The 20,914-nt window shown below is 40.9% G+C and overlaps 1 protein-coding gene across 1 annotated transcript in view; it reads right to left on the bottom strand.

Moving 5' to 3' along the window:
• The window catches only part of LOC131076508 (probable serine protease EDA2), a 161,449-nt gene that overhangs the window by 43,476 nt on the left and 97,059 nt on the right, over positions 1-20,914 (bottom strand). The window contains exon 11 of the mRNA XM_058013735.2: positions 15,551-15,625. Within this exon, the coding sequence (XP_057869718.2) occupies positions 15,551-15,625 (75 nt within the window). The remainder of the gene's footprint in view (positions 1-15,550; positions 15,626-20,914) is intronic.

Raw genomic sequence — 20,914 nt, 5'->3', positions numbered from 1 at the left:
TAAAAAATATAAACTTTATTAGTGTAAAACTATAAGAAGAGCGATACTCCTAAATACATAACTGCCAATAAATAGAATATTTTGATAGCTCATTCATAATTTGCAAAAATGAAAATACTCAAGTCTCAAAATGTCATTACACAATGCAAATTCAAATTATAATCAATTTTAATATTCATTTTCTTCAGCAAAAGCATCAAGGTCAATCACAATCAATTGGATTGCCATTACTATTGGCTGTGCCAAGTGTAGAAGCTGGTTCAATTTCATTTTTCAAACATTTGACAAAATGCCAAATCATTAACAACATGAGGAAAGTGATTTCACAAAACATAAGCAAACAGCTGCTACATATGCAAAATGTAAATCAACGGAAATCAATCTCAGTAATGCCGATATAAGTTTACTATCCCCATGTTCACAGGTATAGCTCACAAATGCAACTGAAATGATATTTAATTGCTTGCTTGCTGGCATATTCTGATACAAAATGCTGTCACAAAGTTATGAGAGTGAAACTGAGGTTTTAATTTATGAAATCAAAGCTTGGTTACGGCCCTTTGTACTTCCTGAGTGCTTGGGTTCTTTGTGGGTCCTTCACAGAAGAACCCAGGCACCCAAAAAGAACCCAAGCCATACCTTAACCGTACCCAAAACTGAATCATACCTGTACTAGAACCCGGATTAAAACAGAAGAACCTAGTATCTGAGATTTTGATTGAAATAGTTATTTCACCATTATAAAGGAAATTTTTAGACCTTTCACACTGTAAATGTTATTGCAATTTCCAATTTAATGAACAAGTTATATGCTAGATGGTGTATTTCAGATTTTGGTATTATTACTATGACAATAATATTATCGTCTTTCTTTTCTGCAAGTATGAAGGATGAACATGTATCGATCTCAATGTCATCCCTTTTCTTTTGAATGATGTATATATAGTAAGGCAGTCACGATCAAGTGGCACCTTGATCGGACATGTCTTTTAGACATGTCCGACCAAGATGTCACTTGGTCGTGACTGTCTACCGATTCACTCGGTGTTTATGCTAACTAATCGGTGCCAATGTAAATGATAACAGATCAATATAAACACACCCGATAATGAATCAGTGTCAAAGCAAATGATAACAGATCGATATAAACACACCCGATAATGAATCGATGTCAAAGCAAACAAGCCCGATAACAAATAGCATTTAGATCGATGCTTAACTATGTTAAGCAGGTCGTCGATCTAATCCATCTTTATCCAATATCAATATCATAATCAAGATCAATGTTACAGTCTGATAAACATATTCAGTTCGGAAAGCATAAATCAGATAATCTAATAGCATAGATGAGTAAACCAAAACAGAATAGAGGAGATCACCGAGTTAGGAAAGTCTTATCTTGCAGAAGCTACTAATGCATTAACACTCCCTCTTAGCTTTGGAAGATAGATAAAGTAACCTGCATCACATTTCTTTTTCCATAATGTCAGTCTCCAAGAATATATATCATCTATACATATGATATGAAGTATCATCAGGACATAATATACAAATATAAAACATCACTCATAGAGTATCACCTAACCATGTGATATAAAAGATTCATCATTTCATTATGACAAGATATCACCTAAACACGTGATATCAGTATTGCCTAAACACGCAATACTAAGGATAAACATATGAGGATGGTTAGATTCTCATCTTATCCTGGTTGTGATATGTGCACGAACATTTTATACAAATGTTTTATCACAACACCATCATGGCACATCCATGACATACCAAAGATCCAACATGATAACTGGTTTAGAGAATCATAAGATCGTCACCTTATGATGTCTACATACAAGTGCATACAAGTGTTCATAATCTGAGAGATCGTCACCTCTTAGATATGAACACGGGGAGTGAAACCCAGAATGTCTCAACATGACAAAAGAAGTTTACACATTAAACATCTTATTTACAAAGCAGATTACCTTTCTATCATACCTAAACCTTTTCTGAAGTGATCAACCTTCACTCTGGAAAGTGGTTTGGTCAGAATATCTGCAGTCTGATCTCTTGTACTAACATATTCCAATTTGATCACATTTTTGTCTACCATGTCTCGTACATAATGATATGGAATCTCAATATGCTTAGATCTGTCATGAAATACTGGTTTTATAGAAAGCTTTATGCAGCTCTGGTTGTCACAGTGGATGACAGTGGGTTTCATGGGTTCACCAAATAGTCCCACAAGCAACTTCCTAAGCCATACTGCCTCTCGAGCAGCCATGGAAGCTGCAATGTACTCGGCCTCGGTGGAACTCTGTGCTACAGAAGACTGTTTTCTGCTGATCCAAGAAATCACAGCTGATCCTAAACTGAAGCAACACCCTGAAGTGTTTTTCCTACCAGTCACACTCCCAGCCCAATCTGAGTCTGTAAATCCGTGTAGGTCTAGATCGACTTTCTCATATTTGAGACCAAGGTTTAGAGTACCTTGTAAGTATCTCATAGTGTGTTTCACTGCAATCAAGTGGATTTCATTAGGCTCACACATAGACTGACTTAAGGCATTGACTGCATAATAGATATCTGGCCTTGTATTCACTAGATACATCAGAGACCCAATCATTTGTCTGTAGAGAGTAGGGTCAGTGGATTGTGACTCTGCTGATGCTTCCTTAAGTTTATGTAAATTTGTTTCCATGGGAGAGGTCATAGGTCTGCAGTTATGCATTCTGAATCTCTTCAAGATGTCCAAGGTATACTTTCCCTGGCTTAGTATAATATTTTAAGAATTTTGCCATATTTCCAAACCTAGGAAGTAATGAAGGAGTCCCAAGTCCTTCATATCAAATTCTTTAGATAAATCTTTCTTACATTGATTTATGAGGTGATCTTCTCCTATGATTAGTAAGTCATCAACATATAGAATCAATATTAACATATCCCCTTTATTTTGTTTGTAGTAGACATTTGAATCTGCATCATTTTTAGAGAAGCCTAGTTCAGAGAGATAGGTGTCAATTCTTTCATACCAGGCCCTGGGAGCCTGTTTAAGCCCATAGAGAGCTTTCTTGAGTCTGCACACATGAGACTCTGCACCTTGAATTTCAAATCCTTCAGGTTGCTCTAGGTAGACTTCTTCTGAGATCTCACCATTAAGAAATGTTGTTTTAACATCCATTTGGTGCACCTTCCACCCCTTTGCTGCTGCAATGGCTAATACTGTTCTTACTGAGGTATATCTGGCCACAGGTGCAAAGGTTTCTTCATAGTCTATTCCTTCCCTTTGAGAGAACCCTCTAGCTACAAATTTGGCCTTGTGCTTTTCAATACTACCATCTGCAACATGTTTGATTTTAAAAAGTTATTTTGATGAAACAACTGATTTCTTAGTAGGCCTAGGAACGATCTCCCAAACATCATTCTTCATAATGGACTAATACTCTTCAAACATGGCATCCTTCCATACTTGATGTTTAAGTGCATCTGATACATTGTTTGGTTCAGCTTTAGAGAGATCATTCATAAGAGCAACATAGCTAGTGAATTTATTAGGTCTTTTGCTTTCCCTAAAGGTTCCTGAAAGAGCAGCAAACTTCTGAGCTTCTGCTACAGTCTTGGTGGCCCATAGAGGTCTTTTCTTGAGGTTTTCTCTAGGTAGGATTGGAGTTTCACCTATAGTTTCCTCAAGATTCTCCCTTTGAAGCTCAGGAGTAGGATCTTCTTCTATGTTAGGAGTGGGGATATAGATTTCAAGCTCTATTGTACTTAGGGCTCTTTTGAAAGCTAAATCTTCTTCAAAGATTACATCCCTACTAAGTTCAATATTTCTCTGACCATGTATATATATTCTATAGGCCTTGGATGTTTCACTATATCCTACAAGTATTCCTCTTTTTCCAAAAGGTTCTAGTTTTAGTCTTTTCTCTTTAGGTACATGTATATAGACAAGACACCCAAATATCCTAAGGTGGCTGATATCTGGCTTTAGTTTGGTAAATACTTCTTCAGGAGTTTTATCTTCAAGATGTGAATGAGGACATCTGTTTTGTATATACACAACAGTGTTAGTTGCTTCTGCCCAAAGATTGATATTTAGATTCTGATCAAGAATCATGGCTTTGGCAGCTTCTACAATTGTCCTATTTTTCCTCTCAGCTACCCCATTTTGTTGAGGATTACAAGGTATTGTTAGCTCCCTCTTAATCCCTGAGTTTTTACAAAAATCTTTAAATAGTTCTGATGTGTATTCCCCCCCATTATCAGTCCTTAGGATTTTAATTCTATTTCCTGAGTAGTTCTCCATCAGTGATTTAAACTCTTTAAACCTACTAAGGATCTCTTCTGATTCTTTACACTTCAGAAAGTAGATCCATGTTTTCCTAGAGTAGTCATCAACAAATATTACATAATACAAACATCCTCCTAGAGAGGGAACGGACATTGGTCCACATACATCAGAATGAACTAACTCTAAAACTTTGCTTGTCTTCCTAGTACTATTATGGAAGGCACCCTTGATATTCTTACCTAGGGCACATCCCTTGCATGCCTCTGAATGATATTGCTGCAACTTAGGTAAACCTGTGACAAGGTTTCCCATAGATGATAAAGCTCTATAATTCAGGTGGCCTAGTCTTCTATGCCAGACCTCATTTGCATTTTTTGCTTCATGAATTAGGGCTAGGTTGGGCCCTGTGCACAGCTCATACAAATAGCCTTGTCTTTGACCAATGACTTTAGCTTTCTTGATGGAAGAATTTCTTGGCCAAGCCAACACCTTGTTCTCCATGAAGGTTACTCTGTATCCATTATCTTCTAGGGCTGATATAGAGACTAGATTTCTCTTGATGCCGGGGACATATAGTACTCCTTCGAGTTGCAATGATATGCCTGTCTTCAGTTTGATGGTGCAGGAACCAATTCCTCTAACTGGATGTGAGGAATCATCTCCGATGGTTACTTCCTCATCATCATCCTCTGTCATGGAGTCTAGCACTTCTCTAAACCCTGTAATGTGTCTGGATGAGCCACTGTCGATCACCCAGGAATTAGATTTATTTGATGCATGGCTTGTAAGTGCTGAGTAGAGGACATAGTTCTGGGAGTCATCTTCTCTTTTGGATTTTCCTGCTCTGGCAAATGTGGCATGTTTGGCTCTCTCTGGACATTTTGCAACAAAGTGTCCGAACTTATCGCACCTATAGCATTGAATATTCAGTTCGGAAAGCATAAATTAGATAATCTAATAGCATAGATGAGTAAACCAAAACAAAATAGAGGAGATTAAGGAGTTAGGAAAGTCTTATCTTGCAGAAGCTACTAATGCATTAACACACACAAGTGATTACTGTAAGCCAGTTAATTAGTAAATAAGGCTTTTTAATGCTTTAATAGAAAATAATAGTATTAAGTTGTTTCTGCAGGTAGTTAGTTGCCGGACGGTTGGTGGCCTAACCAACCGCGAACTCTTTATATTGTAAACTTGTAGCACATTGTGGGGACATGGGATATGGAGAGGAATATGATATATACCTGTGTTACACAAATCTATTCGGGTATACTGTGTTGTGCATTATTGGTTCCATGTTAATGAATTGTTATGCTTTGGTATTGTACATTGTATATTGATGTTCCCTATGCTACCACCTGAACCACTTAGGCTACTAACATTTTGGCGCCGCTGCCTAAGTCAAACCTGAAGGTCTGAGGAGGGAAAGCTGGCGAGATGGAAGTATAATGGGTCGTCCATTCGACCAAAATATCCTGGTGACAGATAGTGACATAGAAGATAACATGGAAGTAACTAGGGAGGATCAGTTGACACAGGACCTGATTCACGCGTGGGACATTTCCGTGGACTGGTACGTACAGCAAGAAGCGAAACTGAGCGCTGTCTCGGCTGATACAGTACGGGCGGAACTCAACGTGAACCAGGCAGTACATGATCTGCTGGGTAGCCTTCCAAGGTGGTTGGCACGTGTCCTCGTGGAACGTGAAGAGGAACGAGAGAACACACGAAGGGAGCAACGCCGGCAGCAAGTGCTCCAACAGTATAAAGAAAGGAATCAAAGGGAAGAAGAACAAAGGGACTATACACAACGACGAAACCGCCGCAATTCCAAAAATTAATGCCAAATACACTAAACAAAGATCGAAACCGAGAAGCCTCGGAGGAACAAGAAGGGAACCAAGAAGACATAGTAAGAAGATCCCTGCGGATCCAAGAACAACTCGAGAGGCGCCTGAAACTCTACAAGATAGTGGAAGAAAGAGGGAGCCTGGCGGAAGGTTCTCGACAACATACACAAGCGTGGGACAGGAGTCACAACAGCCCAGAGGCATTAGGTAGCAGTGATAATTGGGAACAAACAACTGCGCCAACCGAGTCATTCAACAATTCCCAGGACAACTCGGGGAGTACGAGGAAGATGGCACATAACTCCGAAAAACAGAAACTCCCTAGATTCAATGGACTAGGATCGGAGGATCCCGCCCGCCACTGTAAAACTTGTGTCACCATATGGCAGGCCAATGGCGAGGATGATGAGGATAACTGGCTGAAAGCATTTCCAGCCACCCTCCGTGGTATTGCCATTGATTGGTACACGGACCTACCCATCACTTCAAAGGATACCTGGAAAAGACTTGCTAAGGCATTTGAGGAGGAGTTTCGGCTACTGCGGGACGATGACGAGATCGTCGCAGAAATATACAACACCAAACAGGGCAAGAGTGAGACGGTACGGTCCTACTACCGCAAACTAAAAGAATTAATTGGCAAAATGGATAATACCCCAGCCGACGGGTTAAAGAAGCGATGGTTTATTAAGGGTCTGCAACCATCACTGCAGAAAAAGATGAAGGTAGTACCCCCATCCACTTTCATGGAGGCATACAATAGAGCCATGGATATTGAAAGTGAGAACAAGACATCAAAGGGCAAGAAGCGTACAAGCGATGAAGATAGTAGTGATCAGGAGAGCGAGGAAGAGTCACGTACGATACAAGCACTCCAGAAGGATATGAGACGGATGATGCGGGAAATGTGGACGCAAAAGGAAGAAAGTAGGGAGGGCAGAGACCTCTGGTGCACAGAGTGCAAACTGGAGGGACACACAAAAACCAATTGTCCAAAGAAAGCTTTTTGTGACATCTGCCAAGTGTTGGGGCATGCTATTAAGGAATGCCCCTACAACTTGAAGGCTAGGAGTGCCCAGGTACTTTATACTCAAGAACAGGCAACACCACCCACTACACCCACCAAGAACACAAACTCAGATGCGTCAGCAAGCGGCTATAGGACCAGCCGGAGGGGGAGTAACAACAACAGCAATAATAATACACCACGGGGTTGCATCCAATACGATGCAAAAGGAAGACCAATGATACAATGTCGCCGATGTAACGAATGGGGCCATTTTGCACGCGACTGCCAGAGTGGTGCTGGGCAAGGAGGGCTACTCTACAAATGGTGTGGGTCGGGCAATCACGAAGATACGGAATGTCCAAGACAGAAAGGCGTGAACATGTTGGAGGTAGTACGGCCAGAACTAGACGCACGGTGCCCAGAAGTACTAGCTGTTACCCGATCTCATACAAGGAAACTAATATACCCTGACCCAGGCACAGAGAAGGGAAGACTAAAAGAGGCACAGAGAGAAGTAGAAAGGGAAATGAGTGAGGAATGGAGAAAGCCAGCACCCGACAAAACCACCAACACCATACGAACCGACTCCGAAACAACCATAATGAAACAACTACTGCAAACCACGGTGCCGGTCCGCGTAGTGGATCTGTTGCAAACACTACCACAACTACGGATAGCTATAAACCAAGTGGAGGAGACCAGGAAGGAGGGGAAGACGCCGAACCACAGGGAGGAAATGGAAGGAAGGAACCACTCAAAGGAGACTAATGATCCTATGTTGATAACAGTAGGGGTAGGCAGGACACCAGCCGTAGTAGAAATGGAGATTCTCAGGTTTAGGCTTACTAACACCATCGTAGACGGAGGGTCTGCGGTAAACGTGCTACCTGAGGAGACATGGAAAACCTTGGGGAGGCCGACACTCTGGCCGCCAGCCTTCCACCTCGTAGGAGCCGATCAGCATGGCATCAAACCATTGGGCACGCTTATGGGCCAAAAGGTAACTATCGGGACACAACACTTCTTTTTACATTTCATGGTCATATCGTTGGAGCGGAAGGGATATGATGCACTTTTGGGAAGAGGATGGCTTGTCACGACCAAAGCAGACCACAACTGGAAAAAAAATACCCTTTCCATTGAAAGTGAGGGAAACAAATATGTCATTGACCTGCGAAACCAGCAGGTGAGTCAAGAAATGGCCTCAGATTCTGACTCGGAGGAGGATACCGTAAGGGAAAAAGGCGAGATAGAGCCCAATGGAGAAGGGGTGCTCCGCCTCGGTAATTGCTCGAAAGATGAAACGACTTCTCTAAGTGGACTATTCCACTGGCAGATGGAAGATTATGAGATCTTCCAACCAGAGTGCAATGTAGACAGCACACCGGCACACCAATTTGAGAAAGAAGTGGTACAATACGAGGAACCAAAGGTTCAGAGCACCAACTTGGGAGATGAAAAGGACCCAAGAGTGATAATGGTTGGAGATGATTGGAACCCTGTACTAAAGGCGGCGGCGTTTAAGATATTCTTGGAGTATAAAGATGTGTTCGCCTCGACTTATAAAGGTCTGAAGGGAGTACCCCCGGAACTATGCGTACATCGAATACCTTTGATGGAAGGGGCAAGACCTGTGCGGAAACGCCCCTATCACATGAATAAGAACTATGCAACCAAGGTACAAGAAGAAATAGAAATAATGCTAGACACTGGGATCATTTTCCGAGTGCAAACTAGTGAATGGGTTTCCCCCATTGTTATTTCCCTGAAAAAGGAAGGAAACAAGATCCGCATTTGCGTGGACTTCAAAAGCTTAAATGCTGTAACCATTAAGGACCCGTTTCCGATACCGTTTACTGATAGCATCCTCGAAGAGGTAGCAGGGCATGAGATTTACTCCTTCATGGACGGCTTTTCCGGCTATAACCAGATCAGCATTGCGGAGGAGGACAAACTCAAAACCACATTTATTGTGGAAGATGGAGTTTTTGCGTACAACCGTATGCCATTTGGGCTATGCAACGCCCCAGCCACTTTCCAGAGGATCATACTCCACATCTTTGACAAAATGGCCACTGGGAACTTCAAGGCCTTCCTGGACGACTAGTCAGTATATAGTGATAAGGAAAACCATTTGAGGATACTGGGGGAATGCATGGACCGGTGTCGACGAGCAAGACTGGCACTCAATCCCAAGAAATGTAGGTTCCTAGTGCCACAGGGGAGATTACTCAGCCACATAGTCTGTAAGGCAAGGTTAAAAACAGACCCAGATAAGATCAGAGTTATTCTCGACATGGATAGCCCAACAGATGTTACGGGGATCAAATCCTTCCTTGGCCATGTTGGGTACTACCGACGGTTCATTAAAGGATTTGTAGAAGTGTCCCTTCCACTTGAACGCCTAACAAGGAAGGGGGAACCATTTGTGTGGGACAAGGAGCAGAACGAAGCCTTCCAAGAACTCAAAACTAGATTGGTAAGTGCACCTATTTTGGCATACCCAAATTGGGAGAATAAATTTCATGTACATGTGGACGCTTCTAACTTTGCAATTGGAGCCATCTTAACGCAACCCGGATCCTCAGGCTTAGACCACCCAATATATTTTGCTAGTAGGTTACTGTCAAAAGCAGAAAGAAATTATAGCACCACGGAAAGGGAAGCCTTGGGAATGGTATATGCAGTACAAAAATTCTGCCATTATCTTTTAGCTACACCATTCACATTTTTCGTGGATCACCAAGCACTCATGTACCTAGTGAACAAACCAGTTATTCAAGGACGGGTAAGCCGATGGTTGATCTTGCTTCAGGAATTTACTTTCAATGTCGTGGTGCGACCAGGGAAAAGTCACGTAATGGCTGACCACCTGTCTAGAATAAAATCCGGGGAGCCAAGGGAAGGAGGAGTGAGCGAAGATTTCCCCGATGGCCAATTATTCAAGATAGCCGTGTTACCTTCCTGGTACGAGAAACTTGGGCAGTATCTTTCTACAGCAACATTTCCAAGTGACATGAGCCCAAGCGAGAGAAGGAAGCTCGCACTAAAAAGTACCACGTTCCAATTGATCCAAGGGCTCCTATATAAACTAGGGCCGGACGGTATCCTACGAAGATGTGTCCTAGAGGAAGAAATTCCTGGAGTCCTAAGAGAATCTCACGAAGGACTAGCCGGAGGACATATGGGGCCAGATACCACGGCACGGAAAATTTTGTTAGCAGGGCTCTGGTGGCCTACACTTTATGCGGATGCGAGGGAATGGGTGACCAACTGCGACACGTGCCAAAGGGCAAGTAAGCCACTCAAACGAGACTTCATGCCCCTGTTCCCGTCCCAACCACAGGAATTGTTCGAAAGATGGGGATTGGATTTCGTAGGACCTATGAGGACGAGCAAAGTGCATAGATGCCACTACATTGTGGTGGCTACAGAATACCTCACTATGTGGGCCGAAGCCAAAGCTTTACCCGACAACACAGCCTTGAGCACCGCCAAGTTCCTCTATGAACACATTGTGACCCGGTTCAGGATACCCCTGCAACTCACGAGTGATAGGGGGGTACACTTTGTCAATCAAGTGATACGCAATATAACAACAGAATTCAAGATTTTCCACACATTGTCTAGTCCATACTATCCCAGGGCGAATGGCCAAGCGAAGTCCACCAACAAAGTACTAGTATCTATTCTCTACAAGACGTGTGGAGTAGAGCAAGGAGATTGGGAAGAGCGATTACCAGCAGTATTGTGGGCCTACAAGACAACGTACAAAGCGACAACTACACACACCCCCTTTCAGCTTATGTATGGACAGGAGGCAGTAATGCCAGTAGAATACACTGTACCAACCTTGCAGATAGCAGTGCAGAATAGATGGGGGGATGAGGAAAGCCTAAAGGAACGACTTATGACATTACAAAAATTAGATGAGCGCCGCCTAATAGCACAATGGCCCATAGAAGTGGCTCAGAACAGAAGGAAAGCTTGGCATGATAAACATCTAAGGCGGATGAAGTTCTCGCCAGGACAGCTGGTACTCAAGTACAATGGTCGGAATGAACTCCGACCAGGTAAATTTAGACTTCGATGGCTAGGGCCATACAAGGTAAAGGAGGTGGGAAAAAATGGAGCTATTAAATTGTCCAACCTGGATGACAGCCCCATCAAAGATCCAGTAAATGGATCAAAACTAAAAATCTAAAAGAAAGGGAGTCCATAGCCATTAATATGGTGGCCATTAAAATGGTGGTGATTGAAAAAAATAAAATAGCCAATTTTCAAACAAAAATAAAGTGGCACAAAGAAAAAATGAAGAGAGAGGACGGAGAGAGAAAAAGAATAAGAAAAAAATCAAGGCAGAAGTATTTAAAAATAAAAGACCAAGGCAAAATATCAAAAAACAAAACCAAAACATTAAAAATAATAAAAAAAGAAAAACATAAGGCGGCGGAGGCCACGCACAAGAGACACATTGTACGCGGGTTGGGCGTACGCAGGGTGGAAGAGAGAGCACGCAGCAAGGAGACAAAAGCGCGCAGCGGAGTGAAGGGGAGCGGACGCGGCAGGAGGAGGAGCGTATGCAGCAGGAAGGTACGCGGAGTGGAGGCCAGCAGGGAGGAAGGCGTACGCGTGGAGGAGGCCAAGGTACGCGTGGAGGAAGGCGTACGCGTGGAGGAGGCCAAGGTACGCGTGGAGGAAGGCGTACGCGTGGAAGAGGCCAAGGTACGCGTGGAGGAGGAAGGCAGACGCGGGGAAGAAGGCGTACGCGTGGAGGAGGAAGGCAGACATGGGGAGGAAGGCGTACGCGGGGAGGAGGGCGTATGCGGCGGGGAGGAGGGCGTATGCGGCGGGGAGGAAGGCAGATGCGGCGAGGAGGCCAACGTACGCAGCAGGGAGGAGGGCGTACACAGGGCGAAGGTAGGCGTACGCAGCACAGACGGGCGCTGGGGCGTAGGACACAGCACCAGCGGCACAACACGGAGCAGCAGCGCAAAGGGGGTGGCACGTAGGAAAAAAAGCACGCAACCACCAGTGTACACAACACCTCAGCCTCAGTCACAGCGTATAGGCCCACAGCCCTCTGGTACAGCACCATACACGCACAAGATGGTGAAAGGGAGTCATGGCAACCCTAAAAGGAGAAGTTATGAAATAAATTACAAAGCTAGCACTTCTAACAAGCAAGCAATGGCCATGCCAGGAACCAGCAAGAAAAGACAAGAGAGGGCATCGGAACAGGTGAATGTAGAGAATATCACGTTTGAAGGAGTAATTGGAAGCGAGTGCAGGAAGTGGTGGGAAAACAATGAGGAGGACCACCCCCTAAAGAGTTCATTGAAGTTGACAAAATCATTTTCATGCCCATCTTCAACCTAAAAGAATTCAAGCCTATATTGCGTGCCATGGTCCATGGGTATGAGCAAGACAGACATAGATCAGTAATTGACTATTTGGGACAAACAGTGGTCATTTCTTATGCACCCAAAGAATTCAGCAAGGTTTTCGGCATTCCCAGTAGCGGCAATTCAGCTATGAAACCATCAACAAGAATGCCTACAGAAGAAAAGAAGTGGCTATTGGAACATATCTGTGGCGACGCACTCACAGAAGAGCAATGGAACAGTTTATGGCAGAATAGCAATAGAAGGGGCCTGAAGAAATCTTATCTCACCTCACCAGAATGGAGATGTGTCCTGGATATCATAAAGAGTAAGTTAACAGCAGCAAGCCGAGCATTCAATGTTGCAATATGGATGCTATGCCTCATGCACGGATTGAGTAATGGCAAAATTTATAACTGGGGCCAAGTCCTTTCCAGCCGTGTGAAGGAAGCCATGCTCCTCAAACACAAGACCCTATACGTGCCCCATCACCTCATTGCCCTCTTCTTGGAAGCATTGAGAACTCAAGTGGCGTTGGAAAATAGAGGAGGATTTGTGGCCTCAAGCCGGGTGGAGCCCTACAAGCCAACCATGTATTATTGGCTACACCTGGACACTTTTACAGTAACCACAAAGACAACACCGAGGAAAAAAGCAAGGCAAGAACTGGCAGGGAGCTTAGAAGATAGAGCTGTTGCATTGGTAGTAGCACCCATCACTGATCCACTTGCAACCATGGAGGTAGGAAATACCAAAGGAGGAATACACGGTGAAGAGCCAGAGGGAGACAAAGGAAAGGGGACTGAGGAAACAGACATGGAGACAGAAGCAGACAGCCTGCTAGCAAGATTCCAGATGGACATAGAGGTTCCACCTCCTTCACAATCATTGGGGACTGATCAGCAGGAGAGCCAGAGGATTGAAGGAATCGGAAAAGGGCACAGTACATCCTCACCAACACCAGCAGAGGGAATCCAAGAGTGGGAACCAGTTGCGCAGAATTTTCTTTCCGAGTTGGAAGTAATGAGGGCAGCCACGAAGAGGATGATAGACCAGTCTCGAGGGTCTGATATGCCTGCTATAGTAAGAGCAACGGAAGCACTACTGCCGTTTATGACAGAAGGCTGCGAGAGGGAGTTCTCAGAGAAAATTAGGAACCAAGGTTGGCCCGACACGGAAATTCCAGAGATAATAGCAGAATGGGGAATACCACGGATCCTTAGTGGGCATACAGGAGGTAATCAGAAAGTAATGAGAGCTCACACTTCCATAGAACAGACCTTCCGCGCTACATTCTTACAGCTCCAAAGGATGACATGGGAAGCGAACAGAATGGAAGGAGTCCATACCTTAGCCCTTCAGTGAGAGAGTGAGCTGAAAGAAACGATCTAGGCTATGGAGCAAGAAATGGTTCAAGAGAGAACCACGCGACGTGAAACAGAACGGAAGTTGGCTGCCTCTGAGAAGGACCGAATGGATGCACTCAGGCTTCTGAAAGCCACTCGAGAGAAGCAACTTCTTGCTGACGGGAACAGGGATGTCCTCTTGTCCCTCTAAGTAGATATTTCTTGTTAAATTGCTGTAGTGTTCGTCTGGAAGACGAACAAGTTTTGGGGGGGGGATGATGTAAGCCAGTTAATTAGTAAATAAGGCTTTTTAATGCTTTAATAGAAAATAATAGTATTAAGTTGTTTATGCAGGTAGTTAGTTGCTGGACGGTTGGTGGCCTAACCAACCGCGAACTCTTTATATTGTAAACTTGTAGCACATTGTGGGGACATGGGATTTGGAGAGGAATATGATATACACCTGTGTTACACAAATCTATTCGGGTATACTGTGTTGTGCGTTATTGGTTCCATGTTAATGAATTGTTATGCTTTGGTATTGTACATTGTATATTGATGTTCCCTATGCTACCACCTGAACCACTTAGGCTACTAGCAATTACAATAAAAATTCCTAGCAGTATTCAAGGTTTATGACCTCAAGAAGTTGGGCTTTCAAACTGTCAATCTGCTGATATTGCAGTACAAATCCCACTAAAATAACAGTAGGCAAATCAAATGCCAGATTTATAGTATAAAGGGAATTTTTAATCTACTTGCCTACATGTTACCTATATTCAATTTCTTATTGGGAGGGGCGTCTATTCAAGGCACTTTTTCTGACATCGGCTATTGCAATTTGTGGTATCAAGTTCTATCAACACTACTAAGTAAAATTTTATGAAAATACTCAAGATGGCAATCAAAACAAGAACGTTTCAATATTAGATTCATGAAAGTTGAAGTAGCTCATAAAGTCAGCTTCCATGTCTTTTGATGAAACTAAGTGACAAAAAAATAGTAAAATGACAATGAGGGTAGCCTTGAAACTGTGCTAGAAAGATACAGAAATTTTACTTTTGTTTTAAGAGAGTTTAAGAGTGCTAAAAGTTACATTTAGTACATAGAAAACTGTGGATCTTCCCAAAAAGTTCTACTCAGAAACTGGCATCTTTTTGTCAACATAAAACCTATCATATGCAATCAACTTTGTGAACAAAGCTAAATTTTAGAAGTAATAACCTTATTTGGTTTTCTAGTTATTCCACTTTGTATGATGATCAATGTGTTACTTGAACTAAGTAACCATCTAATCAAAACCAAGATTTGGAATAATTATTATTTCATGTGCTAAGTATTAGTTAATAAGATACAAATGAGCACGATAGAACCACTTCACTTTATTAGGAAATGACAAGCTACAACAGTTAACACTAATATACATGGAAGGTATATGCTATATTAACATACCAGGCAAACGTATAATCTCAATAGAACTACTTAATGTATAGAATAGCTTCTTAGAAATCAATAAAGTTTTCTTTAGGACATAGAAATATCGTTTTCTATCTAGGTTGGTTGATTTTTAAGGATTATTTTTCCCTTTTACTCTTTCTTTATGATTTGTGAATCTCTCTAGTTTTGGCGTGTTTTACAAGGATCCTCAAGCCATGAGAATAACCACTTACTATCCTCAGAAGATTTTTGCTTGGATGCATGCCGCCATGGATCTTGTGAACCATTCGTAAAAAATATCTTTGAACCTGCAGAATTCAAAATCAAATAGTAGTAAGCATTTTTCTTATGTTCATACTAATTTCATGTTTATCACATAGTTGGATACAACTATTGCAAAAATAGGATAAAATTGAATAACTGTTTTATCATAGATAATGCATGGAATCTGAAGACGATACTGCATTTCTATTGGCAGTAGCAGATGTCATGGAATAAAATAATAACCTAGTGCTTTTCTTATCCAAGCAGATTTGGTAGTTTAATTTTCGAAAAGAATAACAATTATATGTTCCCTAGAGATCTCAAGACCAAAACTGAGCTTCTATTAAATAGATACAAACCATTTCTAATTGCAAGCCCACAAAAAAAGACTAGGAATGCAAACACAAAAATGAGCTTAAATTTTACCCTTTTCTAGAGAATTTCAAACTACAGACTATAAAAAAATGAAACACACAACATCATATATCAAAAATTGGTTTGATTATGAAAATAACTCATAGATTTTTCAATCTACTACTTTTCAAAATTACAATTTGAGTGACAATACAAAATGTGTTTACAGATAGCATTGGTTGACTGCATAATACTCACATTGTGCATGTAATTAGAAAACCTTATTAGAATTCTTGCTTAGACTGCTAAAATTCTTCTAACAATAATTTGACAAATCTAACATTCTCCTTGGTAGATAAAATTAAATACCTAAATTTTTAAGACTTAACATTAGTTGGACCTTAGGTTTGAAGCTAAGTTATTGATTCGTCAGCATACAGCCCCAGATCCAAGTCCATTCAAACCTGGTCTAGGTAGTGGTGTGATCTTCTTGCAGGGCAACCCACGGTTCTGTTATACAAGTCTAAATTCGACCAAGATGAACCCACATGAACCTAGATAGAACCTGGAAAAAATTCTAGCTTTCGTTAAAAAATGCATTAGAGTTTAAAATTTTTTCCACTATATAACTTGTCAGTAAATCAAGAGCAAATTGGGAGAGTATATCTATGGATTTTATCACAAGTCTTCCTAGAGTACAGGGCAAAGATTGCATCTATTGATAGGTTGACTAAATATGCACATTTTTTTCCATATCGTTTGAATATAAGGCACCCCAAGTCACAAAATTGTTCTTTAGAGAGGTATTTAGACTCCATGTGTTACCAAAAACATTTTCAATGATTGGGATAGAAGATTTCTTAGTGTCTTTTGGTAGGAGCTATTTAAGTTGGCTAGCACAACGTTGACCCTGAGCACTAGCTTCCACCTTCAGATTGATGGTTAGACAGACATTTTTAACAACTAGGTGGAAGGATACTCGCACAAGAATGTTGGAAGGCATAAAAGGGCTTGGATCGGGTGGGAACATTTGGATGAGAAGTGCTACAATACCACCTACCATATGTCGATCAAGATGATTCCTTTTTGAGCATTGTACAGATATGATGTTATGTCTTTCATACACTTGGCATTTTAGAACAACAAAACTCCTAAGCCGAAAGATTGGATTCAAGAGAGTCAAGACATCCTTAAGTCACTTGCGGATAACCTTCAGAGTGCATAAACCAGCAAAAGATTTATGCAGGTAAGCACAAAGTTGAGAGAATTTTTGAGGTGGGAGATTTAGTTTTCTTGCACCTACAACCTTACAGATAGTCTTCTTTGAAGAAGAATGGTATTGAGAAGCTTAAGCCTCGCTTCTATACCCCTTCCAAGATTGCACAGAGGGTTGGTGAAGTAGCTTATGAATTGATGTCCTAAAAATAATATAATTCATTGTGTGTTTCACGATTATTGCCTGAAAAAGGCAATTGGGCAGCACATCACTCATCTCCAAAGCTCCCACCCTTGGATGAGGAGGGTGGATTGGTATTGGATTCTGATGTTATCTTGGATGTCTAAGGAGGCTAAGGAGCAAAGTGCTCAAGGAGTACCTTATCAGATGTAAGGACTTGCCTTAGAGGATGCTACTTGGGAAGGTGAAGAAATTTTGTAGCATCCAAATTTTCTATTGCTCAAGGACAAGCAATCTTGAGAAGGGAGGACTACAATGTCCCCGGAAATGGAGTAGCCAAAAATGACCCATTTATCCTAATTGATTATCGTAGGCTAATTTTGAGCTATATAAGAGAATTAATTAATTATTTAAATAAAGTTGTCCAATAAAGTAATTTTATAGAGGACTTTAATTAATTTCATAGAGTGACTTAAGCAATTAAAAAGGCCAATATTATAAAGTCACTTTATAAAGGTACTTTAATGATATATTTTGAGCGGGAACTAAAAAGGACTTTAGGAAAAGTTCTACGAGAAGTTATAGAAGGAGATTTGAGAGCTCATTTGCTGATGTTTGTTTCTGTTTCTCTATTGTGGAGTTCGAGCTTTTACTTGAGCAAACACTAGGACGAAAAACCCTAAGGGAATTGGTTTCGGTGGTGAGACATCTACACTAGCCAATCACATAGGTTTCACGCAAGATTGAAAGATTGAAGATTTAATAATTTTTAAAGTCTTGCAAGAAAGACAAATTATTGAAAGATTTAGAAATATTGAAGATTTTTGCAGGGTAAGTTAGACACCATGGTTTGAAATGCGACTCTTACTACTGATCAATGGATTATTGAATGATTTGGGTGAATAGTGTGCTCATTTTGGCCACTATTACCAAACAAGGTAGGGCATGAGAATATAGTAGCAGGTCAAGGGCTTTTTGGCACTTCAAAAATAGACGCCATACTCCTGAAAGTGGAGTTGGAAGTTTCGTTTGCAGGCCACTAGGTTCTAGCAGGGGGGACGTGAAGGTTTATTCAAGTTTAGCTGCTTGGGCATTGGAAAGGATCATTGCTAGGTGCCACACTCATCAAGGGAGTCAATCACTTGGGTTAGAACTAGAAGTAGACATGAATTACAAACTCACATATTTGTTGGCTGCCACATAAACTACAGCTAGGCATGTGAGTTGCTACACATTGGAGGGACTGGCTAGGCATTATGAAGGTTACCTGGACTTAGGTATCACCTTTTTGGGTTGTCACAAGCTGAGACGTGGGCCTTAATGATGCATCACAAAGCTAGGCAATGTATATCAGCAACCATTTAATGTTCAAATCTGCTATTTAGAGAATTCCTATACTTCTGAGCATTCAGAAAAGTGAAAAATTTGGTGTTGAACATTGGCTTCAATCTTTATATTTTGGTATAAAAAACATCACAGAAATTTATTCTCACAATTCCCAGGCACTGGTAACAAGTTTCCATACTCCATTGCTTAATATGCACCAAATATAATTCGATAAACACGAAGTTTACTGCTGCAGACTGTTGTGTTCAAAAGTACATTTCAAACTTGATATACGATGAAATACAATAATTAAAATTATTGCTGACCTTTTTATGAAGCAACCTAACATACAACCAGAAACCTCTTAAAATTTATTTACCTCGTTTATGTGTACGGCATGCCCAAATAACAGTACAGCCTCCTTATAGTGGTATGGTTTGTATCAAATTTATGAATAGCAAACTTAAGTGGTTGTGGCTTATTTATACTAGGCTGCACTAGACAATATGGACCCAATTGGTAGCTGCATTGAGGATTGACGAGGTCGTTGTGCCACCCTTACATGCCACATCCTCCTTGACTACCATGAGAGGTATGGACTTCCTTAGGATCGTAGCAGCTAGTTTAGAAAAGCCTACGCAGGCTACGCAAGACTTTTCAGCCTCAAAAATATACCTCAATCTTCCCTTGGCATATATGTAATAGATGTCTGACTTCTTAGTACACATTGCACTTATTATTTCTTCTCTTTTCACCATTCACACGCACCACAATGACAAATTTATTATTTACTGGAAAATCTTAATAATTCCTTCAAAAGTTGAATTGTAGTCTCCTAGACAATAGAGTTGTTTAATAAGTGCAATTGTAGCTTACTAATTTACTTACAAAGTTATTATACAGTCTTTGAAGATTTGTGGTGGGAAGATTATGGTGCAAAAACACTAAATCTTCAAAGCCTTGACATCTGCACTCTGTGACAATCCTATGAAGCTTTTGGGTGGTGCAACAAATTCATTCGAAAACAATTCAATGACCCTATCTTTGTGCAATACAAATTTCATCTTCGTGTGAAAAAGGGTAGATGGAAAAGGAGACTCAGGATGTCACTGACTTCAATGACATTAATCCATATTCAAATTGGATTGTCAAGAATGTTGAGCTGATGGTTTCAGCAGAGGAGATTGCTCATTTTGAGAGGGAAACAGCAAAATCATCATTGGATGCAGAAGTGCAGGAAAAAGCAAAGGCAGAGGCATTAGGAGGGGCTTCATTGAATGCTGATTGGGATATGCTTGAGGATGATATTGTTCCTCAAAAAGAATCTTTACCATCCAATTTCTGGGCACCATCACTAGGAGCATTAGTCGAAGGAGAAAGATGTTCAAAATTTATATGGACTTTTAATTTTCTATGATGATGGCTGTTGATCAATCATCATATAATATATGACACAATGATGGGCATTATGCTCCTTTTTTGGTTTAAAACTAATAGAGAAACTACCTTCAAATTCTCTAAATTCAGTATTTTGCATGTTATTTAGGTTTATCTTACAACTTTATGTATTTTTTTAATATGCTGAATTTTTGCCAAGTCCGAGTAAAAGTTGTCTTGCTGAGTTTTTGCCAAGTCTGAGTAAAAGTTGTCTTGCTGAGTTTTTGCCAAGTCCAAGTTTTTGAATAATGACACACTTCTCGACAAGTACTTAATCCCACCCACCACAATCACTATTTTAGAGATTCATGTGCACAGAATTCTTGACAGACTTATTAGTAAGATTATTTTATATTGTGCACAAAATGATTTCTGGCAGCATTCACCATGTTTGACCACCCATAAAAATGTATACAACTTTCATCCTTTTGCTTTGGCCATGGAAAAATTGGATTGCTAATGGATAGTTGCCACTCAATGATCAAGGCTGTAGAAGAAAAAGCTTGCTCGCTATCAAAATATTAACATGAAATTTGGAATATATTAAGATTGGTGCATAACTATTCAAAGGGAGTAACATATTTCAACCTGCATACCATGTCATGACCAATGATGATCACTATCCTATGATCATACATGCTTGCTAGTAGTATAACTTTCTAACGAAAATAACCAGAAAGAATGTGTATAAAACTTTTTTGAAAATTTCACACAAATATCCAACAATGTTAATATATAATCCATTATAGACGAACAAGTAACCCAAAAAAAAATTCTGAGTTCACTTTTTTTTTTTACCAACTCAGGTAAGACATATTCA

This window comes from Cryptomeria japonica, chromosome 3 (assembly GCF_030272615.1).
Source record: "Cryptomeria japonica chromosome 3, Sugi_1.0, whole genome shotgun sequence".
Classification (NCBI taxonomy): Eukaryota; Viridiplantae; Streptophyta; class Pinopsida; order Cupressales; family Cupressaceae; genus Cryptomeria; species Cryptomeria japonica.
Note: the sequence above shows the minus strand (reverse complement) of the source record. Positions and strands in the feature narration are given on the sequence as shown.